The 25683-nt window shown below is 31.7% G+C and overlaps 1 protein-coding gene across 4 annotated transcripts in view; it reads right to left on the bottom strand.

Annotated features, from left to right (window-relative positions):
- The window catches only part of LOC122137719 (TOX high mobility group box family member 2-like), a 78112-nt gene that overhangs the window by 24371 nt on the left and 28058 nt on the right, over positions 1-25683 (bottom strand). For 2 of the 4 annotated variants that reach the window (XM_042726680.1, XM_042726682.1), the window contains exon 3: positions 20922-21182. In XM_042726680.1, coding sequence (XP_042582614.1) covers positions 20922-21182 — 261 coding nt within the window. The remainder of the gene's footprint in view (positions 1-20921; positions 21183-25683) is intronic. The other 2 variants (XM_042726681.1, XM_042726683.1) reach the window with 1 other exon arrangement.

The following is a 25683-nucleotide window of genomic DNA, read 5'->3' on the forward strand; positions in this document are numbered from 1 at the left end:
AACGTTTCAGTCTTTCTACTTCATGTGCAACAATGCTTTGTAATTATTTGTGAAATTTACTGGCAGTTTCTGAATAAAAATGTGTTTCTACAGCAATTTTTTAGGTGTAACTTCAAAATAAAATTCATCGATATAAAGTAAAGCGATTTTAGTTCACTTTACAATAAAGCTTCATTTGGTAAAATTTCTTAATAAGCACGAACTAATCATGAAAAATACTTGTAAATCTAAAAAAAAAAAAAAAAAAAAAAAAAAAGTTCCACTCAAAAATTGTCAAATTTCACAATTAATTACTAAAGAAACAGCAAGTTAAACATTTAATTAAACATAAATCAGGGATGCTTTGGTTACCATAGAAACTGAATTTTTTTTTTTACAGTGAAATGTTAATTTTTTTACATTTAATGTTAGTTTTTTTTCGATTTTTTAATATGTTAATATTGTTTGTTGCATGTGTTATTATTATTAAATGCATTTCTATGATCTAGTGTCAACAAAGATTAATAAATACTGTAACAAATATTTTCCTCACTGCTAGTTGCATTAATGCACTAACTAATATTAACTAACAGAACCTTACTGTAAAGTGTTAACAGTGTATTTATCTTTATTTAAAATTTTAACAGTGTTTTTTTTTTTATTAGATATATTATTATTTAAATAGCACAACAAAACAATCAAATACATATTAATTAAAACATCACCTACTGAAATACGTAGGCTACCGAAAAAGATGTTTTAAGAGATTTAAAAACTTGTATTGAAGGATATAATCATCATTATTTACTGTCCTTCAGACGCAGAGGCTGTGGCATTAACATTAGACTTTTATCATGTCTTTCACACCATAAAGCCATTCCTCTCATATTTCACATTAAATAAATAAGCAATTTCTAAACGAAGAGAGTGTTTTGTGAGAGCGTGCCCGGCCCTGTTATTCCAAACCACAGGCCATTTTTTTTTTATTTTTATTTGGAGTCACGGTTATAATCAAAAGAATAAAGACGTGCACCTTCAGCAAACGACTTCTCTCTTTACCGTCTTTTTAGAAAGAGGTCGGCGCGAATCGTTAAACAAACAATATATTGTCTGCTGCCTGCTTACTGCACATTTAGATGACATATTGAATATTTGTTCTTTAATGCTGTCTGTTTGCCAGAGAGACAGAACGAGAGGAAACTGATCGATAAGTGAGAGTGAGAAAGAAAACATGCGAGTGTAGTGCCAGGTGAGCCGAGAGAGTGCCATGACGTAGGTACGGGCAGACAGAGACAGAGAGAGAGAGAGAGAGAGATGGGTTCAGGCTATATAAAGCAGGTTGGATGGCTGTACAAACATCATGAAACAGTCTCACAAAGGTTAGTGGTTGCCATAGGTACTGTATGCTAATTACTTAATGGTATAATCCTTGATAGGGGGATGGTGATGCTGTTCGGACCGGGCCATGTGACTATATTTATCTTGTTTATTGGCAGGAATGATTTATGCTACCTACATGTGAAGAAACATGCAGATATGGAGTAAAATACAGAGATGGTTCCAACTTGACAAGATATATTCATGCTTAAATCTAGTAAAAACAATTTCTATAAAGCTTAAAAGCCCATAAAGCCTTATTTCTAAGGTTCTGAGATGCTCTGCCGCACACAATCAAGTAAAATCTCTTTTAGTGTAATTGTACAAGCGTCCAGCTTCAGCTCGTGCTTTATGTCTCAAATCTTGAGTGATTTTATCAAGTAAAGGTCAGAATAACTGCAGTAATATCTCCAGATGAACTCTTACTGGACTGAAGCAGCTCAGCTTTTACTTGATTCTCCATCAATCATGTTTTAGAGTCTCAAATCTGATCATCAGGATCTTTTTGAGGAGCATTTGTTTCCAGAAGCTTCACTTTCACTGTTCCTCAGCGGAGGAATGATCTTCACAAGCCTCCAGAACATCTCACATCTTCTGAGGAGCCTTTATTTCTTCATCTCTCAATCAGCATTGCATTATGTTTGGATCATTTTAATCTCATCAAACTAAGACATTATTGGAGATACAGAGTGGCTGCTGATATTTATATGCATTTTATGTCAGTATCTGCTCTACTGTTAGAAAGATCGCACTGATTTACATCACAAGCATCAGAATCTCATCATATAAATATCAGCATTTGCACCAAATTGCATATTTTTGCTCAGTTTGAGTCTCTGAATGAGGCATAAAAGTCTGATGCATAAAATATGACACGACAAAAAATATAGTTTTTATATATTTTGTCTAAAGGTTCAATAAACTGTTAAAACATTTTAAAAAATTAGACTGTTATTCCATATGTCTTGTTTTTCTAACCTTTTAAGCACTTCGTTTTGTCTTGTTTTAACCATAAAATGTTACGTTTCTCTGGCAGAAGTACTTAATTTTTCTTCTCAAGTAAATGCATTGTGTTTTAATGATGCTGAAATGTTAAAACTGGAAAACAAGAAAATATTGTTGTGGAGAATGTTTTAATTAATGACATGCTCCAACATCATCATAAAAAAGCTCTGTTTTTTTTTAGGAGAGTCTCTGTTTTGGGAATTTTTTTTTTGTTTTTCTGTTGTGTCTCGAGCTCTTTGTACTCGCTGTTCATCGCAGCCAAATAGAGTCCAAATAACAACCGCCATCCAATTATGAGCTTCACAGCGAGCGTGTGCGATATCTCAGCACTACTGTATGTGATTCTCAGCTTTACCTCAAAACCAGAGTAAAGAGACGTTTGCAACGAATCTGAGGTCATATTCATTAAATATGCCATACAGTAGATCACAAGTTGTAGGGTGTTTTGCATGAATTATAATGCGTTTTCAGTATAACCTGTGTGACATGAATTACTGCTACAAGAAAGAGATCGTACCCGAATTATCATATATGTAGCTTTATGTGACAATTGTTCGGGTTACAGAATAATTCAGTTACATAAGTACGGCTGGGTTCAGAATAGTAGCTTGTATACTAAGAACAAAATGTGAATTTTCTGCATGCGTTTAAACTACAGAATGAATAGTATACAACCAGAGCACACTGCATACTGTTTCCCACAATGCAATGCAATCATTTCTAGTGTGACAAATGAATCGTATATAAGTAATATCTGCTGTGATTTTTGACAGCTATGTTTATATTTAACTAAATTGGATTAGAAATGCACATGCAAAAATGAAAAATGCATGATTTATTTCCAAAAAAAAATAAAACTCATGGAAATTTAACATGATGTTTGTCAAAATCAGCTGTTTTAAATGTTTTAAATATTATTTATCCCCCCTACAGTTATTTAAAACTAAAAATATTATTTACAACTAAAATTACTTAAAATAGTTTTTATTATTCATATAAATCTGCAATAAAAAAATTGTAAAAAATAATAATAAAATATTAGATGAAAAGCCCAAACTCAAAAAAGCTTAACAACACACACACTAAAAATAAAAATATAGTATAAAAGTTCTAAATTTACTAAAACTTATATAGAAATAAGTTATATATAACCATTAAAAAATAAAATAAAATGATGACAGCACATAACAAAATTACTAGAGCTAAAACTAAAATAAAAATAAGTTAAACAGAAATATAACAAAATATAATAAAGACAAAATCACTTAAAATTACTGCAACGTATAAGAAAATATGAACATGAAAATTTAAATATAAAAGCTAATTTAACATATTAATAAATAATAAAATATATGATTAATAAATAATAATGATAATAACAAAATAACAGCATGTAAATAATACTGGCACACTACACAGTAAATAGTGCACTGGTATTGCATTCTGTACACTATCTAGACCATCAGCACTCAATTGGTGGGTCACAAACCCTAAAATGGGTCACAGGTCTGATCTGACAGATAGAGAGAAAAAAGCATTTTGACAAAATAATAAAACACAACTAACCATATGTGACCCTGGAGAACAAAACCAGTCTTAAGTGTCAATTTTACGAAATTGCGAATTACACATCATCTGAAAGCTGAATAAATAATATTTCTATTGATGTATGGTTTATTAGGATCAGACAATATTTGGCTGAGATACAGCTATTTGAAAATCTGGAATCTGAGGGAGCAAAAAAATCAAAATACTGAGAAAATCATCTTTAAAGTTGTTCAAATGAAGTTCTTAGCGATGCATATTACTAATCAAAAGTTAAGTTTTGATTTATTTACGGTAGGAGATTTACTTAATATACTAATGATTTTTGGCATAAAAGAAAAATGGATCATTTTGACCCATACAATGTATTGTTGGCTATTGCTACAAATATACCTGTGCTACTTATGACTGCTTTTGTGCTCCAGGGTCACATATAATTATGCATAGTGAAAAAAAAAAACTATAAAACTGTTTTTTTTTTTTTTTTTTTTTTCAAAATGTAAAAGGTTGCGTGACATGACCGCATCCTCAAAAACCATGAGCAAAAGGTCAAACTAGATAATATAATGCAAGCCGTGCAATTCTTAATGACATGAATGCATTTGACCACGTGACGATGGGAGCTTTTTGTAAATGATTGTGAGTCCTGAAGCACAAGCGCTGCTCCAGGCCTGTGGCTCTGATTGGACACATCTTGTTGGGGGTGATGGCTCACTCCACGCAGGTTCACAGTTGCTATTGTAAAATCACAGAGCGGTTAATTGAAACAAATGACTATAATAATAGAACATTATCCCGGCAGGCTCGCGCCGTGGCAGCTTTAATTAGCCGAGCGCCGGAGACTGATCTCTCGCTCTCCAGCCGTAAACACGGGGGAATCTCATCGCGCTCTGCCCTCGTCGCGACTCTTGTTCTCCTCGAGGGCAGAACATGAAACCTCCCTCTTCCTCCGTCGCTCCGGCTCTGCCCGCGGGGGTCATTTATAACAACGCTCCCAGTGCTAATAAGAGCACAGATTTATAAATCAAGCGCTGCTTAAATCTGTAAGCAAACGCAACCTGTCGTCCCCGAAGACGTGTGAGTTTCATCTCCTCGACGCTTGTAAACTCTTTGAACTCTGGGCTGAACTAAACCTCACCGCACCACATCACACAGATGATCACAGATCAGTCGCGTTCTCCACACTGCGTCATTCATCAAGCGAGTGTCTCAGACTGAGCTCAGATTTAACAAGATCTGTTTCTCATCAGATACTCAGAGCTGCTATTCACAGTCGTCTTATTGGATTATTATTAATTGCTCACCAAGGCTGCATTTATATGATTAAAAAAATACAATAAAATCCATTAAAATTGTGAAATATTATTACAATTTAAATTAGCTGTTTTCTATGTGAATGCATGTTAAACTGTAATTTATTTCTGTGATGCGCAGCTGTATTTTCAGCATCATTACTCCAGTCTTCAGTGTCACATGATCTTCAGAAATCATTCTAATATGATGATTTGCTGCTCAAAAAACATTCCTGATTATTATCAATGTTGAAAACAGTTGTGCTGCACAATATTTTTGTGGAAACTGTGATACATTTTATTTTTTTCAGGATTCACAGATGAACAGAAAGTAAAAAAACAGCATTTTTTTTTTGATAGAGATATTTTTTGTAATTTTATATGTGTTTTTTTTTGCTTTTTTGATTTTTTTGATTCTTTTTTGAGTATTATTTTTTTTCAATTATTTCTTTCAAATATTATTTCCATTTTATCTTGTTATATAATGAATAATTATATGTAATTTATTTTATATAATTATTAATTATATTATTATAAAAACATATGTTTTTTTATAACATATTATACAATGTTTTTTTCTTAAAAATATTTAAAAATATTAAAAATATTAATTTCCTTTGAAAAATGACAAAAACATTATATAAATTTTTATGACTATATAACTAATAATTATATTTTATTTTATTTTTATATATAACTTATATATAACATAACACTGCAACATGTTTTTTAAAAATAAAAACCTGTTTAGCAAGACACAATGCGTGTAAAACACAATAATTGGTTCTATGAATGCTAAATGCATATGATTGACCAAATGCTATTTTCCTTTTTTGTTTGTTTGACAGATGAGCCGATAGCATTGCCATGTTGTTTCTGTTTCTGTAATCTTCCAGATGTCAAGATCTGCAGCAGAAGCATCTCTGAATGGAGCGCAGCAGAAAAAACACAAAAATCCAATTTAGATTTCATGGGGTCTTAATGTTAGTAACATTCATGGGAGGAGACTGCAGGCAACACTTGAAATAATTTGATTGGACCTTTATTTCATGGCTGGGACAGTTTTATTGCATTATATTCCAATTCAATTAACTGGGATGTAAATCTGAGGCGAGCGGCGAGAGACGGAGAGAGAGAAGGCAGAGTCTTTCTACGTGTTCATTACGACACGCAAACACACGTGTTCATCTGAAACCGAACAGATCAGTGTGGGCCAAAACAACTCGTTCACTTTCATGCGTTTAATAAGCTTCCACTGCAATACGGTTTCACTCAAACGTCTTTAAAAAGTGAGCAAGACCGGAGGAAAACACAAGACCAACAAGCTGACAAACAAAGGCTTTAGCAGAGATGCTTTGTTGTCTGTTATATATGGGTTGTGTGTGTGTGTGTGTGTGTGTGTGTGTGTGTGTGTGTGTGTGTGTGTAATGAGTCTAACACTATAAAGCTACAAGACGGTCAGCGTTTACTGGACACAGCATTCAGCTTATTTTACAGTGAACATGATCTGAACAAGAACGTCAGGCGTTCTGATCTCACACAGTATTTTGAGGCATCATAGATCATATCTAGAGGATAAATAGCACAACCGTGATCTTCTTTTGGTCAAAATCCAAAGCAGCTTCACATGCATGTTGTTATTGTTAATTTAAACCAAACTATTAAAAAATCTAAGTTAGATCAGTTTAAGGTGAACTTATTTTAATATATATATATATATATATAGATGATATATATATAAATATATATATATATATATATATGAATAGTAATAAATATAATTATTATTAATTACATTTATAATTAATATTATTAAAATAATATAACAATTATACAATATATACACTACTGTTCAAAAGTTTGGGATCAGTACGATTTTTAATCTTTTCTTGTCAAAGCTGTATTCATTTGGTCAAAAATACAGAAAAAAAAAAAAACAGTTATTATATAAAATATTATTGCAATTTAAAATAACAGTTTCTATTTTATATACTATATTCTATTTAATATACTTTAAAATAAAATTTATTTCTGTGATGCTAAGATGAATTTTCAGCATCATTACTCCAGTCTTCAGTGTCACATGATCTTCAGAAATCATTCTAATATGATGATTTGCTGCTCAAGAAACATTTCTGATTATTATCAATGTTGAAAACAGTTGTGCTGCTTCATGTTTTTTGGAAGCTGTGATACTTTTTTCAGGATTCTTTTATGAATATATACAAAAAACAAACAAACCAAAAAAAAAACTGCATTTATTCAAAATGTAAATCTTGTGTTACAATATACACTACCGTCCAAAAGTTTGGAGTCAGTAATTTTTTTTCTTTCTTTTTTTGAAAGTTATGAATACTTATATTCAGCAATGATGTGATGAATAGATAAAAAGTGATAGTAAAGACTCATATTGTTAGAAAAGAATATCATTTTAAATAAATGTTCTTCTTTTTAACTTTTTATTTATAAAATAATCCAGAACAAAGTATCAGTTTCCAAAAGAATTAAATAAAAATAAAAAATAAAATGAAGCAGCACAACTGTTTCCAGCACTGATAATAAATCATCATATTATAATGGTTTCTGACTGATTATGTGACACTGAAGACTAGAGTAATGATGCTGAAAATTCAGCTTTGATCAACAAAATAAATTATATTTTAAAGTATATTAAAACGGAAAACCAATATTAGAAATTGAAATAATATCTCGCAGTATTACCATTTTTTTTCTGTATTTTGATCAAATAAATACAGCCTTGATGAGCATAAGAGACTCCATAAAAAAAAAAAAAAAAAAAAAAATATATATATATATATATATATAGTATATAAAAAAAAAAAAAAAATATATATATATATATATATTTTATATTAATAATAATAATAATAATAATGACATATAAAAAATGTCTAAAAAAATAAAAAAGACTAAATAAAATAAAAAAGCACATAACAATCACTAAAGTTAATAAATACCATAAAAGTATATACATAACAATAGATTGATAAATTAATATCAGCAGCAATTATTAATCTCTTTTTTGATTATTTGATCAGACTGTTAATAATTATTATTAAATTATTACATTACAATTCTACAATAGAAAATAAAACCGATTTTAACATCAAAATTATATTTGTAAAAGTATTTTAATTAAAATTTAAAACTGTAATGTAATTAAAACTGAAAATAACAATATTTTGTTACAATTTATAGATAGATAGATAGATAGATAGATAGATAGATAGATAGATAGATAGATAGATAGATAGATAGATATATTTTCAGTGGTGCTAACTTTGTAGCATACTGCTTGAAATGTTAATCAAGAAATAATTCTTACTGTTATTATTATTTTTTAAATAGTATGCAGTATACAGTGTTTACAGCGCAGTATGCAGTAAACTAGTGTTCCATTCTGAACACGACCAGCAAGACTTAATGCAGCGGCCTAAAACAACGATTAAAAACACTGTGCAAAGGCCCCTTAGCAGACAGCTGCCTATTTAGACAGCAGACAGCAAGGAGCTCACTAGGTTTGTGAAGAGAGTGTATATATTTCCCAGGCTCATCTCCTTCCCTCCTTGTTTCAGCGAGCGGAGTTTGACATGACAGCTCTGAAATGGCTTTGGAAGAAGAGAGACAGCCGTATCAACACAAGGAACAGACAGAAAGACAGAACATTTCTACTACATCTAATGAGAAATGAAGCCTGCAGACACACACACACACAAACACACCCTCGGTGGGGTGTCGCGGCGACAATTAGGTTCATTTAAGGATGATTAGTAAGTGTGTTAACTCTTCACACATGCTCGGCACGTGTTGGTGACAGCGGAGCGGCTTCTTTTCATAATCCAAACCCCTGCTAGCTCAAATCCATCTGCACTGTGCTTTATAATTCATATATCTGTGCTGGAGACACCGGTGAGACTTTCACATGTAAAAGAGTCAAAAACAACTGACTGATGACAAACTAAAGCAATAAGCCACATTACAGCTCTTTCATATCTCAAATATTTCTGACAGCAATGAAATTAAACTGAAAGTGAATTGAGACTTTTATGTGTTTTCTTTAGAGTTTCAAATTTGCATGTAATCATAAGTGATCTGGCCTCCACATTCAGATTAATTTTATTGATCTATACTTATAGTATATGACAATTATTGACTCGTTTGGGTTTGTTTTTTTTTTTTTTTTTATTGTAGTAGAATCAAAAATTATAATATAAATTAAAATAAAATAAAATAAAATAATAAAATAAAATAAAATAAAATAAAATAAAATAAAATAAAATAAAATAAAACATTCAGAATCAGGATTATTATAGTTAACTAAAACTACAATTAAACCATTTTAATAAACAATAAATAAATACAAAACTTTTATTACTTGAAATAAAATAAACTGAAATAAAGTATTCATCTATTCATCTTCATTTCATTTAAGAAATACTGCCCTGTTTGTCTCTTTTTAGTTATTTTTATTTTATTATAGTTAAAATATCATCATTATAGTGAACTGAAATTATTATAATATAATAGAATGATTCAATTATTAATTAAAATTAAAAATAAAATAATTATTATTATATTATTATAGTTAACTAAATCAAAAACCTCAAAAGACATTTGTTACTAAAAATATAATATAATATAATATAATATAATTAATATATTATAATATAATATAAATATAATTAATATAATATAATTAATTAATATTATAATATAATGTATAAAAACATGACACCACTGTGTTTAAACCTTAAGTAAAAACATGACACTAATATATATAATATAATATAATATAATTAATATATTATAATATAATGTAATATAATATAATATAATATAACATAACATAACATAACATAACATAACATAACATAACATAACATAACATAACATAATATAATGTAAATGTAATGTAATGTAATGTAATGTAATGTAATATAATATAATATAATGACTCAATTATTAATTACAATTACAAATAAAATAATTATTATTATATTATCATAGTTTACTAAATCAAAACCTCAAAAGACATTTGTTACTAAAAATATAATATAATATAATATAATATAATTAATATATTATAATATAATATAATATAATATAATTAATATATTATAATATAATGTAATATAATATAATGTAACATATGTTTTTATAACTTAAGTTATTAAAACATGACACCATATAATATAATATAATTAATATATTATAATATAATGTAATATAATATAATATAATACAACATAACATAACATAACATAACATAATATAAAATAATATAATATAATGTAATGTAATGTAATGTAATATAATATCATATAACTTATAATATAATATAATATAATGACTCAATTATTAATTACAATTAAAAATAAAATAATTATTATTATATTATCATAGTTTACTAAATCAAAAAACCTCAAAAGACATTTGTTACTAAATTTAAATATAATATAATATAATATAACATAATATAATATAATAATATAATATAATATAATATAATATAATATAATATAATATAATAATATAATATAATATAATATAATATAATATATAAAAGTGTTTTATTAAAAAAGGTCAAATGAAAAGAACTGAAACAAACTGAACAATTATTAAAAATAAAACTTAAAATAACAAATAATTCAAATTATTAATACAAACTATAATAGTATCTTAATTACATTAAAATACGACTGCTGTGAAGTCAATAAAGTCTCAACTGAGAGCAACTGATGTCAGATTTTACGTCAAAAGAACAAACTATCTGACCTCTTTTTCTCTCTCCTTATTTTAGGAGAACCATTTGAGACAAAGTTACAGAACGGAGAACTCCATGAAGTCTCTGGATCTGTGAAAGAGCATCGTCTGAGCAATATTCCTGCAGTTTCTCACCGTCAGCTGATGTGTGTCCAGATACATGCGGCGCACGGGAATATGGACGTGATTTCATGCTTTGATAAGATATAGAAGCCAGTGACAAAATGAGATACATAAAGCAGGCCTTTATCTACGGCGGTCGTTTGTGCTGTATCAGACAGACACCTCTGTGCGCCTCCTCATGTTTCCCTCTCGATAAGGACATTATGGATAATACTATAGATATGCTGACTTCAAATCAAATCACTTTGTTTCCAAGCAACAACTGATGTCCTTCCTAATAGCGCTGCTCTTTTTCCAGCAAACAATGAGACGACAATGACTAAACAAGAAGCAAACAATAACACTGACAACAGCATAAAACTTGCCCAGAATTACTCATATGTCACATCTTTTGGAGCTTATATTATAAAATGTGACTTTATATACACTCTCAGAAAAAAAGGTACAAAAGCTGTCACAAGGGCGGGACATTTATAAAAGGTCCTAAAATGTAACATTTAGGTATGAATACGTGCACTTTAGGTACAAAGATGTACCTTCGAGGTCCTAAAATGCAAGCTCTAGCGTTAAATGAGGTACAAATGTGTACCTTTTTGAAAGGATACTGTGTCAATGACAACTTTTGTACCTTTTTTTCTGAGAGTATATTATTAAATGCTCTGCAAAATGTGGTGTAATAGATAATACATTAGAAATACAACTTATAATTTTATAGTATGATTTAAATGTGACCTTATGCTATATAAGATTGAATGCTCTGCACAGTATGATGTAAAAGATGCTAGTGCAATTTACACAATAAGAATGTATAATATAAAGTACAATTTTAAAGTATATATATATATATATATGCATACATACAGCATAGAAAGAGAGAGAGAGAGAGAGAGAGAGAGAGCGAAACGTAACATTACACATAATTACATGTAATTATATATATATATATATATATATATATATATATATATATATATATAGTGTATATAATAGTGAGAAGGGAGAAACATATAACATCATACGTAATTACAAATATAAATAAGATTTAACTCTCTCTCTCTCTCTCTCTCTCTCTCTCACTCTGTGTGTGTGTGTTGTGAAATTGAGAAAGTATATACATATAAATGTGAAATAAATATGTGCACCATAACCTAAAGCCTCATATTTCCAGAGGAACGTGATTGGAAAACGCAAAGGAACTAAATTAAATCTGTAAATGACACCATGATTAGCACAATCCAAAGCCTAATGGACTTTATTAGAGAGAAGAGATAAGTTCTCATCTGGAAAAATCACACACACATCTCCTCTTTTTCCCTGCCTTTTCTTCCTCCATTTCTTGCTATAATGAAATTGGAAAATAACTTCTATTTCTTTAAAACATTTCTTAATATACAAGCCTGCTCTCATATCATATTGCGCAGAAGGAAATAAGGCACCTTCTCCCAAGAGATAATAAAAGAATTGAATTTTTTTCCTTATCGGCCCCGGTCATCTATTTTTCCACGGAATGCTATTACTTGCTGCCTGCGGTTGCTAGGCAACAGGAAATATTAATAGGGGCTTTTATTAGGCAGGCTTTCACAGTGCAGCACTAAAAAGAAGAAGTGGAAAACATGAATGTGTTACATAAATCTTTAGCGCTCTCGCAGCTTTTGCGCAAGTCTATGTTTCCCTCTTGATTTATCGCACCTTCCCCTCATTTATGGGAAATAGCGGTGTGAAATAAGAAAATGGTACATTACCCTGAAGGACTATTTGAAAATAAATAATCGCAAAGGTGAAAAGAAAGCTGTTTAAAAACCAGGGGGGTTTTGTTCTCCTTCTCTCTCTCTCTCCTTCTCTCTCTCTCAGATTTCTCAGGGCCTATTGAACAGCCCAGTGTTTTCCCCGTTTTCTCCGGATCCATCAATCATCGGTGTAATATTCCTTGCAGGAAATGCATTCTATTACGCTCTTTGAACTGCGATGCAGGGAAAGAAAATAAAAGATATTAATAGTTCCATAAAGCATTTCCGCTACAAATGTAATCCCCGAGTTGTGGCATGATGCAAATATCTTTTGCTTTATATTGATTAATCGTACATCGTTCCGTCCGCTTTTTTGGGAGGAAAAATTCATTCCTCCATCTCTTTCTCAAAGCCGACAGATGCCGTTTCGGAGGGTATTTTATTTTCAAATCTTGGGTGGAATTCAACAAAAATACATTTGATTAAAGCCGCTCGAAGGCTGGACGGCCGCAAATAGCCTGAGAGTTTGGGCAGGCCGTCATCTTCGGGCTATTTCTGGTCGAGTCCCGACCGCAGGCCGGTTCATTCAGGCGGTGATGAATCTAGCAGTCTAAGTACAGGCTGGAAAACCATTACTACCTTCACAGGCCTCCAGAAAAAACTTTGAGAGCTTGAGTGAAATTCCTGCTGGTTTGCATTTATTTGCATTCATGCATTTAGATTCTTCTAATCCAAAGCATGCATGCATTTTGATGAATTCATGCATTACAATGCATTCCCAAATGCAACATTGCATGCACACTTAACATTAACGAATAAACACATTCCAGTTTACTTTCATGGAGTAAACAAAAAGCACTAAACTTTAAACTACAGACTACATTATTCTGTATTATACAACACGCTCAACAAAACACTTGTACTCAAGGACAAATGCCTCAAACTGTTACTGTAAATCTATGATACTGCAAATGATCCTTCAGCTAATGACATGCTATTTTTTTACTCACTCGATTGCCCTTGAAATTTCATTGAAATGTGACATTTCATTAATGAAGCATGTTGCATTCAAAATCCACGTCTCCTAAACTGCTCGATTCATCGGGTGAGCATACATTTGTAACTTTGATATCCAGGTTAGCTTATACAGCTCAGTTGTAAACAGTATGTTTTACAAGAAACTACAATTTCAGTTTTTATACTTCAAAAATGAATGTTTATTTCAATGTGTTACTTGCCAATTCTTTATAGGCATGCAATTTCTGAGATTGCATGCTTTAAAATAAATATTTTCAGTATAGCTTTGCAAACATTGCATTGTATTTGTCAAGAATACCATTTATTTGATTTATCAAGATGTATACTAAACAATACTAACAATACTGCAATACTAAACCTAGTCAGCAAGGATAACTTGATGCAATTAGTGATCCTTTCTTGCTTTTATTGTACTGAAAGTATTACATGACATAACTCTTTACTTAAAGCCTTAATGTATAATGCATTATAAAAGTATTCAAAATGTACATTGTAATGCATTATACAGCACCTGTTCATAAAAATGTGTTATACTATTTGAAGATTTGTTTGTCATGTGTTTTAATGCATTATACTTTCAAAAGGTGTTACAATGCATTACAACTGTGGTTACAAATTGATTCATAAGATCATACGATGCAACATAAGGTTGCATCGTATGATCTTAAGTTTTAATGACTTTAATGTTTAAAACTAGTAATACTCTGGTTACTTCATGTATCTTCAACTTTGTTTGCTTATTAAGTCTTAAATGAACCTGCATTACCAGTAAAGGCTGCTGGTCTATATACAGTATTTATACTTCATCAGAAGCACAAACGCAGTTATGGAGATGGAAGTTGTGTGCATACAGCAGTGCTCCATCTAAATTGTTTGATATACTTTGAAAAGCTCTTAGTACTGATGACATTCCATTCAAAGCAGTTTTCCGTTTATCCCAGTGCTGTGTTCATTCATTCACCTCTTTTTACCCCTCCCGTCCTCCTCGTCGTTGCTCTATCACTCTTCCTGCCCCTCCAGCCCATCTCTCTCCATCTCTTTTCTCTGACAGTCTCTCTCGCTCTGCACCGCTCTAATGAAAAAAGATCTCTCCAGCTCGATCTACTCAAGATGGAAGATGAAACCTAATGGCTTTTCTTCTCTTTTCTTCTGAAGATGGAATATATGCACTGACCCCCTGATGGCAGAGATTCATTTCATCAGCAAAAGCTTCTGTTTGGAAAAGCTCGGACAGTGTACATATTCACTTTTGGAATAGATCAGTTAGAACAGCAAATACTTCTGTTTTCTACATCACAAAAATAACAGACTAAACGAAACAGTTCTGTTTGTTTTGATTTGAAAATGACTTGGTTATGCTCGGACAGAACCGCAAATAACATGAAAGAAGAGGAGAAAAAAGAAAAGAGAAGAGAACACAGAACACAGAACAGAACACAGAACACAGAACACAGAACACAGAACAGAAAAGAGAACATAGAACAGAAAATAGAACATAGAACACAGAACACAAAGAGAACAAAAACAGAACACAGAAACACAGAGAACAGAGAACAGAAGAACAGAACACAGAACAAGAAAACAGAACAAGAGAAACAGCAGAAACAGAACACAGAAAAGAACACAGAACAGAAAATAGAACACAACACAGAACACAGAACACAGAACACAGAACAGAAAAGAGAACACAGAACACAGAACACAGAACACAACACGAACAGAAAAGAGAACCACAGAAAACACAGAAGAGAACACAGAACAGAAACACAGAAAGAGAAACACAGAACACAGACAGAAAAGAAAACAGAACACAGAGAACACAGAACACAGAACAGAAAAGAGAACACAGAACACAGAACCACACAACACAGAAACACAGAAAAAGAGAACAGAACACAGAACACAGAACACAGAACAGAACACAGAACACAGAACAGAACAGAGAACAAGGAAGAGGAAAAAGAAAAGGAAAAAGGAAAAAGGAAACACAGAACAGAAAAGAACACAGAACAGAAAACACAGAACACAGAACACAAAAGAAAACACCAGAACAAAAGAAAACAGAACACAGAACACAGAACACAGAAACCAAAAACACAGAACAGAAAGAAAAACACAGAACACAGAACACAGAAAACAGAAGAAAAAACGAGAACACAGAACCAGAAAGACAGAACAGAAAACACGAGAACAACAGAAACAGAAAACAGACAAAGAGAAAACAGAACACACAGAACACAGAACAGGAAAGAGAACACAGAACACAGAACACAAGAGAACACAGAACACAGAACAGAAAATAGAACACAGAACAGAAAAGAGAACATAGAACACAGAACAGAAAAGAGAACATAGAACACAGAACACAGAACAGAACACAGAACAGAACACAGAAGAGAACACAGAACACAGAACAGAACACAGAACAGGAAAAAGAAAGAAGACAGAACAAAGAACACAGAAACAGAACAGAGAACCAGAGAACACAGAACACAGAACACAGAACACAGAAGAGAACACAGAACAAAGAACAGAAAAGATAACACAGAACACAGAACACAGAACACAGAACAGAAAATAGAACACAACACAGAACACAGAACACAGAACACAGAAGAGAACACAGAACAAAAGAACACAGAAAAAAAGAGAAACAGAAAGAAAGAAAAGAACACAGAACAGAACACAGAACAGAACACAGAACAGGAAATAGAGAAGAGAACAGAGAACAGAGAACAGAGGAGAAAAGAGAACACAGAACACAGAACGAGAACAAAAAAACAGACACAGAACGAAAAGAAGAAAGAACACAGAAACACAAGAACACAGAAAAGAAAACAGAAACAGAAAATAGAACACACAGAACACAGAAGAGAACACAGAAGAGAACACAGAACAAAGATAGACAGAACAACACAAGAAAAGAAACACAGAACACAGAACACAAAACAAAACGAGAAGAGAGAACAGAGAACAGAGAACAGAGAACAGAACAGAGCACAGAAAAGAGAAACAGAAAAACAGAAAACACAGAACACAAAAAACAGAACAGAACAGAAACACCAGAACACAGAAGAAAAACAAAACAAAGAGAACACAGAACACAAAAAGAAGAAACCAGAACAAAGAAAACAGAACACAGAACACAGAAACAGAAGAAGAACACAAAGAGAAGAACAGAACACAGAACACAGAACAGAAAAGAGAACACAGAACAGAAAATAGAACATAGAACACAGAACACAGAACAGAAAAGAGAACATAGAACACAGAACAGAACACAGAACACAGAACAGAACACAGAACACAGAACACAGAACAGAACGCAGAACACAGAAGAGAAAAGAGAACACAGAACACAGAACAGAAAAGAGAACACACAGAAAGAAAAAGGAAAAAAGAAAAACAAACACAGAAAAGAGACACAGAACACAGAAAGAAAAAGAAAACAAGAACACAAAAGAGAAAAAAGAACACAAAAAACAGAACACAGAACAGACAAAGAAGAGAAAAAAAAAACAGAAAAAAAAGAACACAGAACACAGAACACAGAACAAAAAAAAAAAAAAAAAGAAAACAGAAAAAGAACAGAAAAGAGAAAACAGAACACAGAACACAGAAAGAACACAGAACAAAACACAGAAGAAAAAGAAAAAAACAGAACACAGAACAGAAAAAAAAAAAACACAGAACACAGACAGAACAGAAAAAAAGAAAACAGAACACAGAACAGAAAAGAAACACAAACACAGAACAAAAAAAGAAAAAACACAGAACACAGAACACAAAGAAGAAAAACAGAACACAGAAAAAACAAAACAGAACACAGAAGAACAGAAAAGAACACAGAACACAGAAAAAAAAACCACAGAACACAGAAAAGAAAAAGAGAACACAGAAAAACAAACACAGAACAGAACACAGAAAAGAAAAACAGAAAAGAACAGAAAACAGAAACAAAACAGAAACAGAACACAGAACACAGAACAGAACACAGAAGAGAACACAGAACACAGAACAGAAAAGACAACACAGAACACAGAAGACAGAACACAGAACACAGAACAGAACAGAAAAAAACACAGAAACAGAACACAGAAAGAGAAAAAGAAACACAGAACACAGAACACAGAAGAGAAAAGAGAAAACAGAACAGAAAAGAGAACACAGAACAGAACACAGAACACAGAACAGAACACAGAACAGAACACAGAACAGAACACAGAACAGAAAATAGAACACAGAACACAGAACACAGAACACAGAAGAGAACACAGAACACAGAAGAGAAAAGAGAACAGAAGAGAACACAGAACACAGAACAGAAAAGAGAACACAGAACACAGAAGAGAAAAGGAAGAAACAACAACACACAACCCCCCCCCCAAAAAAAAAAAAAAAAACAGAACAGAACAGAGCAGAACACAGAACAGAAAAAAAAAAACAAACAAAACAAAACAAACACAAAACAGAAATCAACTCAAAACAAAGCAAAGCAAAACACAACCCAAAGCACAATAAAAACAAAAGTGAACAGAACGATCCAGAAAAGAACATGCAACAAAACAAAACAACATATACATGGCACTCTTTGTGGCAGCACCGATAAAGCAACCTGTACTTGTGAGGAGTGTTTAATTTCATTTCATCAAACTCAGATTGAGGCAAAGGTCATAAAAGGTCAAAGTAAAGCGTGGAATGTTATCAGCATCGCAATGAATAGGGCACAGTACATATTCCCCATTTATACAGCTCACAGAGCATATAGCTTTCCAGAAATGATTGGTTTTATCATTGTTATTGTGGGCATATAAACCCTGATGAATGCCTCAACCAGAAACAACCTGAAATTTACAGCACAAATACTGCAGAACATAATCGCTACATGCTTAAAGAAGTTTGCTTGGGGAAGAAATGGGAATAAAATGGCAGTCCATCACGCTGAACGTACGCGTCATTTAGTGAAGTATTATTGACTAGCACACTCTATTCACCCGCTCGATGGGTGTCAATATAGAAATTGGATCTCGAAATGAAAGAATGGTTGATTTAATGCATTCTGGTAGCTCAAGAAATTGCATGCATAGATTCATACGGCTGCAGAACTGCTGTCATCCATTTCGTGCTGCTGCCTGATGTCCATTTTAAGTGGCTTCTTTTGTAGAGAGCCATTAGAAGAATGACCAGAGTCCAGCTGAATTTAAATTCTGTCCTGCTGTTGCATCGAATTCCAGTTTCACAGTCAAAGTTTTAAAATCAAAAGGCACAAATAATAAAGCCCTGGCATATAAAAAGAAGACACTGTGCTTTGTTTAAAAGAGGTGAATATAAAAAAAAAAAAAAAAAAAAGAAAAAAAAAATATATAGTAGCATAATATTATTAATATTTTAAAAAAGAAGAAGAAACAAAATGTTTCTAGTGTTATTTCAGTATTATAGTAGCATAATAGTTATTAATATTTTGAATTAGCGTTTTTTTATTAAAGTTGTAATAATTTTGGATTTTAATAATGATAATAATAATAATAATAATTTTAATAATAATTATATTATATTAATAATAATAATACTTCATTATTTTTAATATTTTTATTTAGCTTTAATTTATTTTTAATTCAGATTGAATTGTTTAATTTTTAATATTTTTAATATTTCTGTTTAGCTTTATTTTTAATGTAGCAATTTTAGTACTTAATCTATAGTTAAATATAATTCTATTTTGCATTCTTAAAGAGTGCAATTCACCATTAAATAAGAATTCCTCAAAGTTATTTTAGAATTAAACTAATAAAATATTTATTCATATTTTGAATGAACTTTTATTAATTTTTTTTTTCAGTTCAGGTTTTTTATGACTTTTTATTTTTTTGTCATTTTTTAGCCTACATTTAGCTTCAATTTTATTTTTATATTTCAGTTTTAATCACTTTTAATTCACTTCTGTACTTACAGTAGTACTTGTTATAGTTAAATATAATTATACTCTGCACTTTTAAAGAGTGAAATCCACATTAAAGATTTCTTCAATATTGTTTTAGTATTATTGTAGTATTATACATTTATTAGTATTTTGAAATAGCTTTTAGCTAGTTTTAGTAATTTTATTACATGCTTTTGTCATTTTTTTTCTATTTAGCTTTAATTTATTTTTATTTCAGTTTTAGAATTTTTAGTATTTCAACTAAAACTTGTTTTATTTAATTTTTTCCCCAGTTCAGTTCAATCTTTGTTTTACTCAACTTTGAAAAATAGTGTTTTTTTTATTTTATTTTTTATTTAGATTGATTTCAATTAACATTTCAATCCAAACCACTAGTAAGAAATAAGATCTATTTTGCACTCTTAAAGAGTGAGACTGACCCCTAAAGATGAATTCCTCAGTGTTTTCCCAGCGTTTCTGAGCCGTTCTGTGGATTTCTCCACTTTATGAGGGAGTTTCCACAGATGGCAGATTTGACGACACTCCTGATATTTCTTTATAGCCCTCAGAGTCTGTGTTAAGCAACAAAAGTCTGTGTTATGAGATATGGATCAAAGTAGGAGGAGGAGGAGGAGGAGGAGGAGGAGCAGAGAGGATTGGAATGGTTCAAGAAATTATGACAAAATACAGACTAAAAACTATATTCTTAATCAGTAGTTAATCAGTAGTTTTTACTGTATAAATATATAAATATATAAATATATAAATATAATATAATATAATATAATATAATATAATATAATATAATATAATATAATATAATATAATATAATATAATATAATATAATAATTAATTAGATTAAATATTGTATGCAAGGTTTCAATTAAACTGGCCTATTTTTTAAAAAAAGTTTCAGTAAGGAATAAAATAATATGCATAATTAGACCCTTCCCTCGACTTCATCTGCTCTCTTAGATCTTGAGCTCATCGCAGTGCATTCTGGGATTGGCTCATCCACAACCTGCTGCTGTGTTATAAGCCCACGTAATTAGTTTGGAGCAGTCTTGGTGTCAGGAGTGCAGCTATGATGCCTGACTGTTGTCTATGTAGGGCAGAAGCGCGGGACTCACCGAGGGCATCTGGCTGGACAGCAGGTGTCCGTCCTGGGCGAGCATGTTGGACATCATGAGGGCGGGCAGCTCGGGGTATGAGTACGGGTTGATCAGGCCGTTGTGAGGGATGGAGTGACACAGGTAGCTGGACTCGGGGTCCATCAGGGTGAGCAGCGGCGGCTCGGGGTGATTCGGGGGGGTTATAGGAGGGATCTCGTAGTCCTCGTCTCCCCCTCCTCCGCCGTTCCCACTGCCCCCTCCCTGTCCGGAGTAATTCTGCAGAGGAGAAGAAAGAAAATCACTTAGTCTTTACAGTCTAGAAAAGTAATGTGAGCTGTGATTTTCTTGTCAAATCAAATCAATTAAAATAAAATAAAATCAAATCAATTAAAATAAAATAAAATAAAATAAAATAAAATAAAATAAAATAAAATAAAATAAAATAAAATAAACGTTTACTTACAAAAAATAAATAAAATAATTATTAAATTATATAAAATAAAATTTACACTGAAATAAAATAAAATAAAATAAACGTTTACTTACAAAAAATAAATAAAATAATTATTAAATTATATAAAATAAAATTTACACTGAAATAAAATAAAATAAAATAAACGTTTACTTACAAAAAATAAATAAAATAATTATTAAATTATATAAAATAAAATTTACACTGAAATAAAATAAAAAAAATAAAATATTACATACAATAAATAAAATTAAACATTTAAATACGATAAATTAAAATAAAATAAAAAATACAATGTATGTTGAAAATAAATAAATAAAACTCATATTCAAATGCAAAAAAATAAGCTTATGTTGAAATAAAATAAAATAAAGGTTGTTCAAATACAATAAATATAAAATGTGTTAAAATATTAATACAATAAAATTAAATTAATTAAATTAAAAAGCAACTTATATTCAAATAGAACAAATAAATGAAAATAATACTTATGTTTAGATAAAATAAATAAAAAATATTTTATTAAAGAACATGTTCAAATACAATAAATAAAATACAACTATTTAAATTAAATTAAATATAAAATTAAATAACATTTTGAATCAAAAAAACATTTTAAAATGGTAAGTCTGATCAATCCCAAACCCTTCTGTACGTATGAGCAATAGTAGATGTGATGATCGCCTAATTACTTTGTGAAGAGAGGCATAAACACAACTATATAAATATTATGCAGTTAAACAAGTAAGAATCACTTTTTTGGATATGTATCAGTTGGCAGCTTCCGATCTGGCTCTGGAATCACGGAAAGTTGCTGGAAATACGGGATTATCACAATCAACTTTTGGAAGCGCAGATCATGTTTTCATAGCGCTAAAGTTTGCGACTGGCTCTGGTGTTTTCCCGACGCTCGTGGCTCTCATCAACCACGTCGATCTAACTTTGGATCTGACGGAAGAAGCGCCTGACGTTAAATTCAGGAAAAGGGAAAAAGAGAGAGAGAGGGATGGAGAGAGAGAGAGAGATTGTCGGGGTATTCAAGAGGGAATGAAAAGCAATTTTGTAGGAGGCGATCTGACTGGAGCCCCGTCCATAATGACTGAGTGAGTTTAATTATTAGTAATGATATTACGCTGTCAACCATTCAAGAGCTTTTTTTTAATAGAATTTTTATGATTCATGTCTGCCCGTATACATCAAACAGTCAGTTCTGCAACATTTCAGAAATCAATTCAATATCATCTTTGTGTTGCCTGTCATCTTCGCCTGGAGAACGGCCATTTATCTTGCAAACAAATACTTTTAGCAAATACTCGGCCGTGGAGAAGGAGAGAGAGACAAGGATTATGGGACCTTGCCACCATACATTACTCAAATCACAAAGTTCTCCCAAATATATCACCCGTCCGAGCGTCTCCACAAGGATAAAACGCTAAACGATGCTTTAAGAAAGAGACTACGCTCACTCAGAAGAACATTAACAAGACTATATGATGCTCTAAATGATCAACATGATGCTGATGAACCTGTCGCACTCAATCTACTGCATGCCTTTTTTTATCAGTAAAAGCTCTTTTAGTGTAATTGTACAAGCATCCAGTTTCAGCTGCTGCTTCTGGTGTCAAATCTTGAGTGATTTTGATCAAGTAAAGGTCGGAATAACTGCAGTAATATCTCCAGGTGAACTCTTTCTGGACTGAAGCAGCTCAGCTTTACTTGATTCTCCATCAATCATGTTTTAGAGTCTCAAATCTGATCATCAGGATCTTTTGAGGAGCGTTTTGTTTCCAGAAGCTTTACTTTCACTGTTCCTCAGCGGAGGAATGATCTTCAAAAGCCTCCAGAAAACATCTCACATCTTCTGAGGAGCCTTTATTTCTTTCTCTTCTCTCAATCACTGCATTATATGTTTGGACATCATTACACATTTACATCTCATCTTACTAAGACATATTACTGGAGATATAGAGTGACGACTGATATTAATATGCATTTTTACTGTTATAAAGATTGATTTACATTAATTGATCTTAATCTCATACTAAATATCAGCATCTGTAACAAATTACAGACAAATTACAGTTTTTTAATTAGATGTTTTTGATTTTTTATTATTTTTATATCACACTATATGAGTCATAAAAGTCTTACGTATCGTATACAATCTTTTTATATCACACTATATGAGTCATAAAAGTATTAAGTTTTTTATTATAGTATACAATCTTTTTAAATGTATTTTCTTTTAAAATTTTGTGTTACAAAAAATTAAAATAGTATAAATAAAAGTCTTACTACCATGGTAATACAACGGTATTCATGGTATAAGTACAACATAATGTAGCATGGCAATGTCCAAAATACTATGGTAGTACCATGGTAAATGCACAAAATACCTCATGTCAGAAATACTATGGGAATACCACGCTATATGTGGTATATGTCCAAAATACCATGGTATGCATGGTATACATCCAAATCACCTCCTAATACTATGGTACACACAAAAGTTGTACACATCCAAAGTAGTAGTACCATGGTAAATGCCCAAAATACCACAGTTATACCATGGTACAGATCAGAAATACCGTAGTAGTACCATGGTAAATGCCCAAAATACCACAGTTATACTATTATTTCAGATTTCATGTACTGTAAGCATCGGATTTCTCCAAAAGTGCCGTTTTTGAGCACAGTTGCTGTGCTCTTTTTCTGAGGAGAACAATGTGACTGTGGTGTTGTCCGGACACATGCTCGCGCTGCGGCGGCTGGATATTAATCTTCCATATAGTTCTGCAGCTCTTTGAAGACAGATGTCTTTGTAGGCTCCGGGGCCTCCCCTGTTATTGTCCGCTCTAATGGATGTGAAAATGAACATTTCCGGAGATTCAGTTTCCCTCATAATTGTTGGAAGGAAACTAAACTGTGTGTTGTAAACAGTGGGGCGAGCGGCTATTGTGTGATGAGAGTCGTCGGGTCCTCAAGAGAATTCTCCTCCGGCACGAATTACACATTCACCTCTTTAAACTTTAGAGTTGGTGGGGGGTTGGAGGTTAGGATATAGTGTCAGGTGTTAGTGGGTTGTGGGATTGAGAAGTGAAACGAGAGTCAGGAGTCAGTGGAGGAATAAACAATAAATCTTGAAGTAAGATGGTGTTGTTCTACCATGACATTCATGTGTCATGATATTTACTTAAAGGCCCATGTGCAAAAACATCATGGTGCTACCAAAATACACATCCAATACCACAGTAATACCATGTTACACATCCAAAATACTACCGTAATACTATAAAAGACCACTGTAATACTATGGTACGCATCTAAAATAACCACAGTAATACCATGTTACACATCCAAAATACTACCGTAATACTATAAAAGACCACACATCAAAAATACCATGGTATCCAAAATACTACCGTAATACTATAAAAGACCACTGTAATACTATGGTACGCATCTAAAATACCAAGGCATGTGTGTCCAAAAGGTAATACATCTAAATGGTAAATGTCCAAACTACCACATTTTGGTGTAAGCCAAAAATAACACTGTAATACCATGGTACACAAAAATACCATGTTAATACCATTATGGTAAACGCACAAACTACCACGGTAATACCATGCTATACTTGGAATATGTCCAAAATAAACATGTAATACAATGGTACACATAAAAAAATAAAATAAAAATAAAAAACACGGTAATACCATGTTCAAAATACTACTGTAGTACCATGTTGAATGCTCAAAATAGCACTGTAATACCATGGTACAGGTCAAAAAATACCATGGTAATACCTGCTATACTTGGAATATGTCCAAAATAAAAATGTAATACTATGGTACACATAAAAAGAAAGAAACAAACAAACAAACAAAAAAAACCTGTAATACCATTGTACAGTACATGTTCAAAATACTACGGTAGTACCTTGGTAAATGCTCAAAATACCACTGTAATACCATGGTACAGGTCAAAAATACCATAGCATACATGGCATATGTCCAAATTACTCCCATAATACCGTGGTACACATAAAAAAAAATTATGGTAATACCAATATACATGTTCAAAAATCCATGGTACATGTCTGAAATAGTAGTACCATGGTAAAATGCCCAAAAAAACACAGTAATACCGCGGTACATATCAGAAATAGGGAATCGTATGATATGCATCTAAAATAATACCATAATAGCACGATATATGTCCAAAATATCACATTAATAACATGATGGTTCAGGTCAAAAATACCATGGTAATACTATGCTATACATGGTATATGTCCAAAATACCACA

Source organism: Cyprinus carpio, chromosome B6 (genome assembly GCF_018340385.1).
Source record: "Cyprinus carpio isolate SPL01 chromosome B6, ASM1834038v1, whole genome shotgun sequence".
In the NCBI taxonomy this organism is placed as follows: Eukaryota; Metazoa; Chordata; class Actinopteri; order Cypriniformes; family Cyprinidae; genus Cyprinus; species Cyprinus carpio.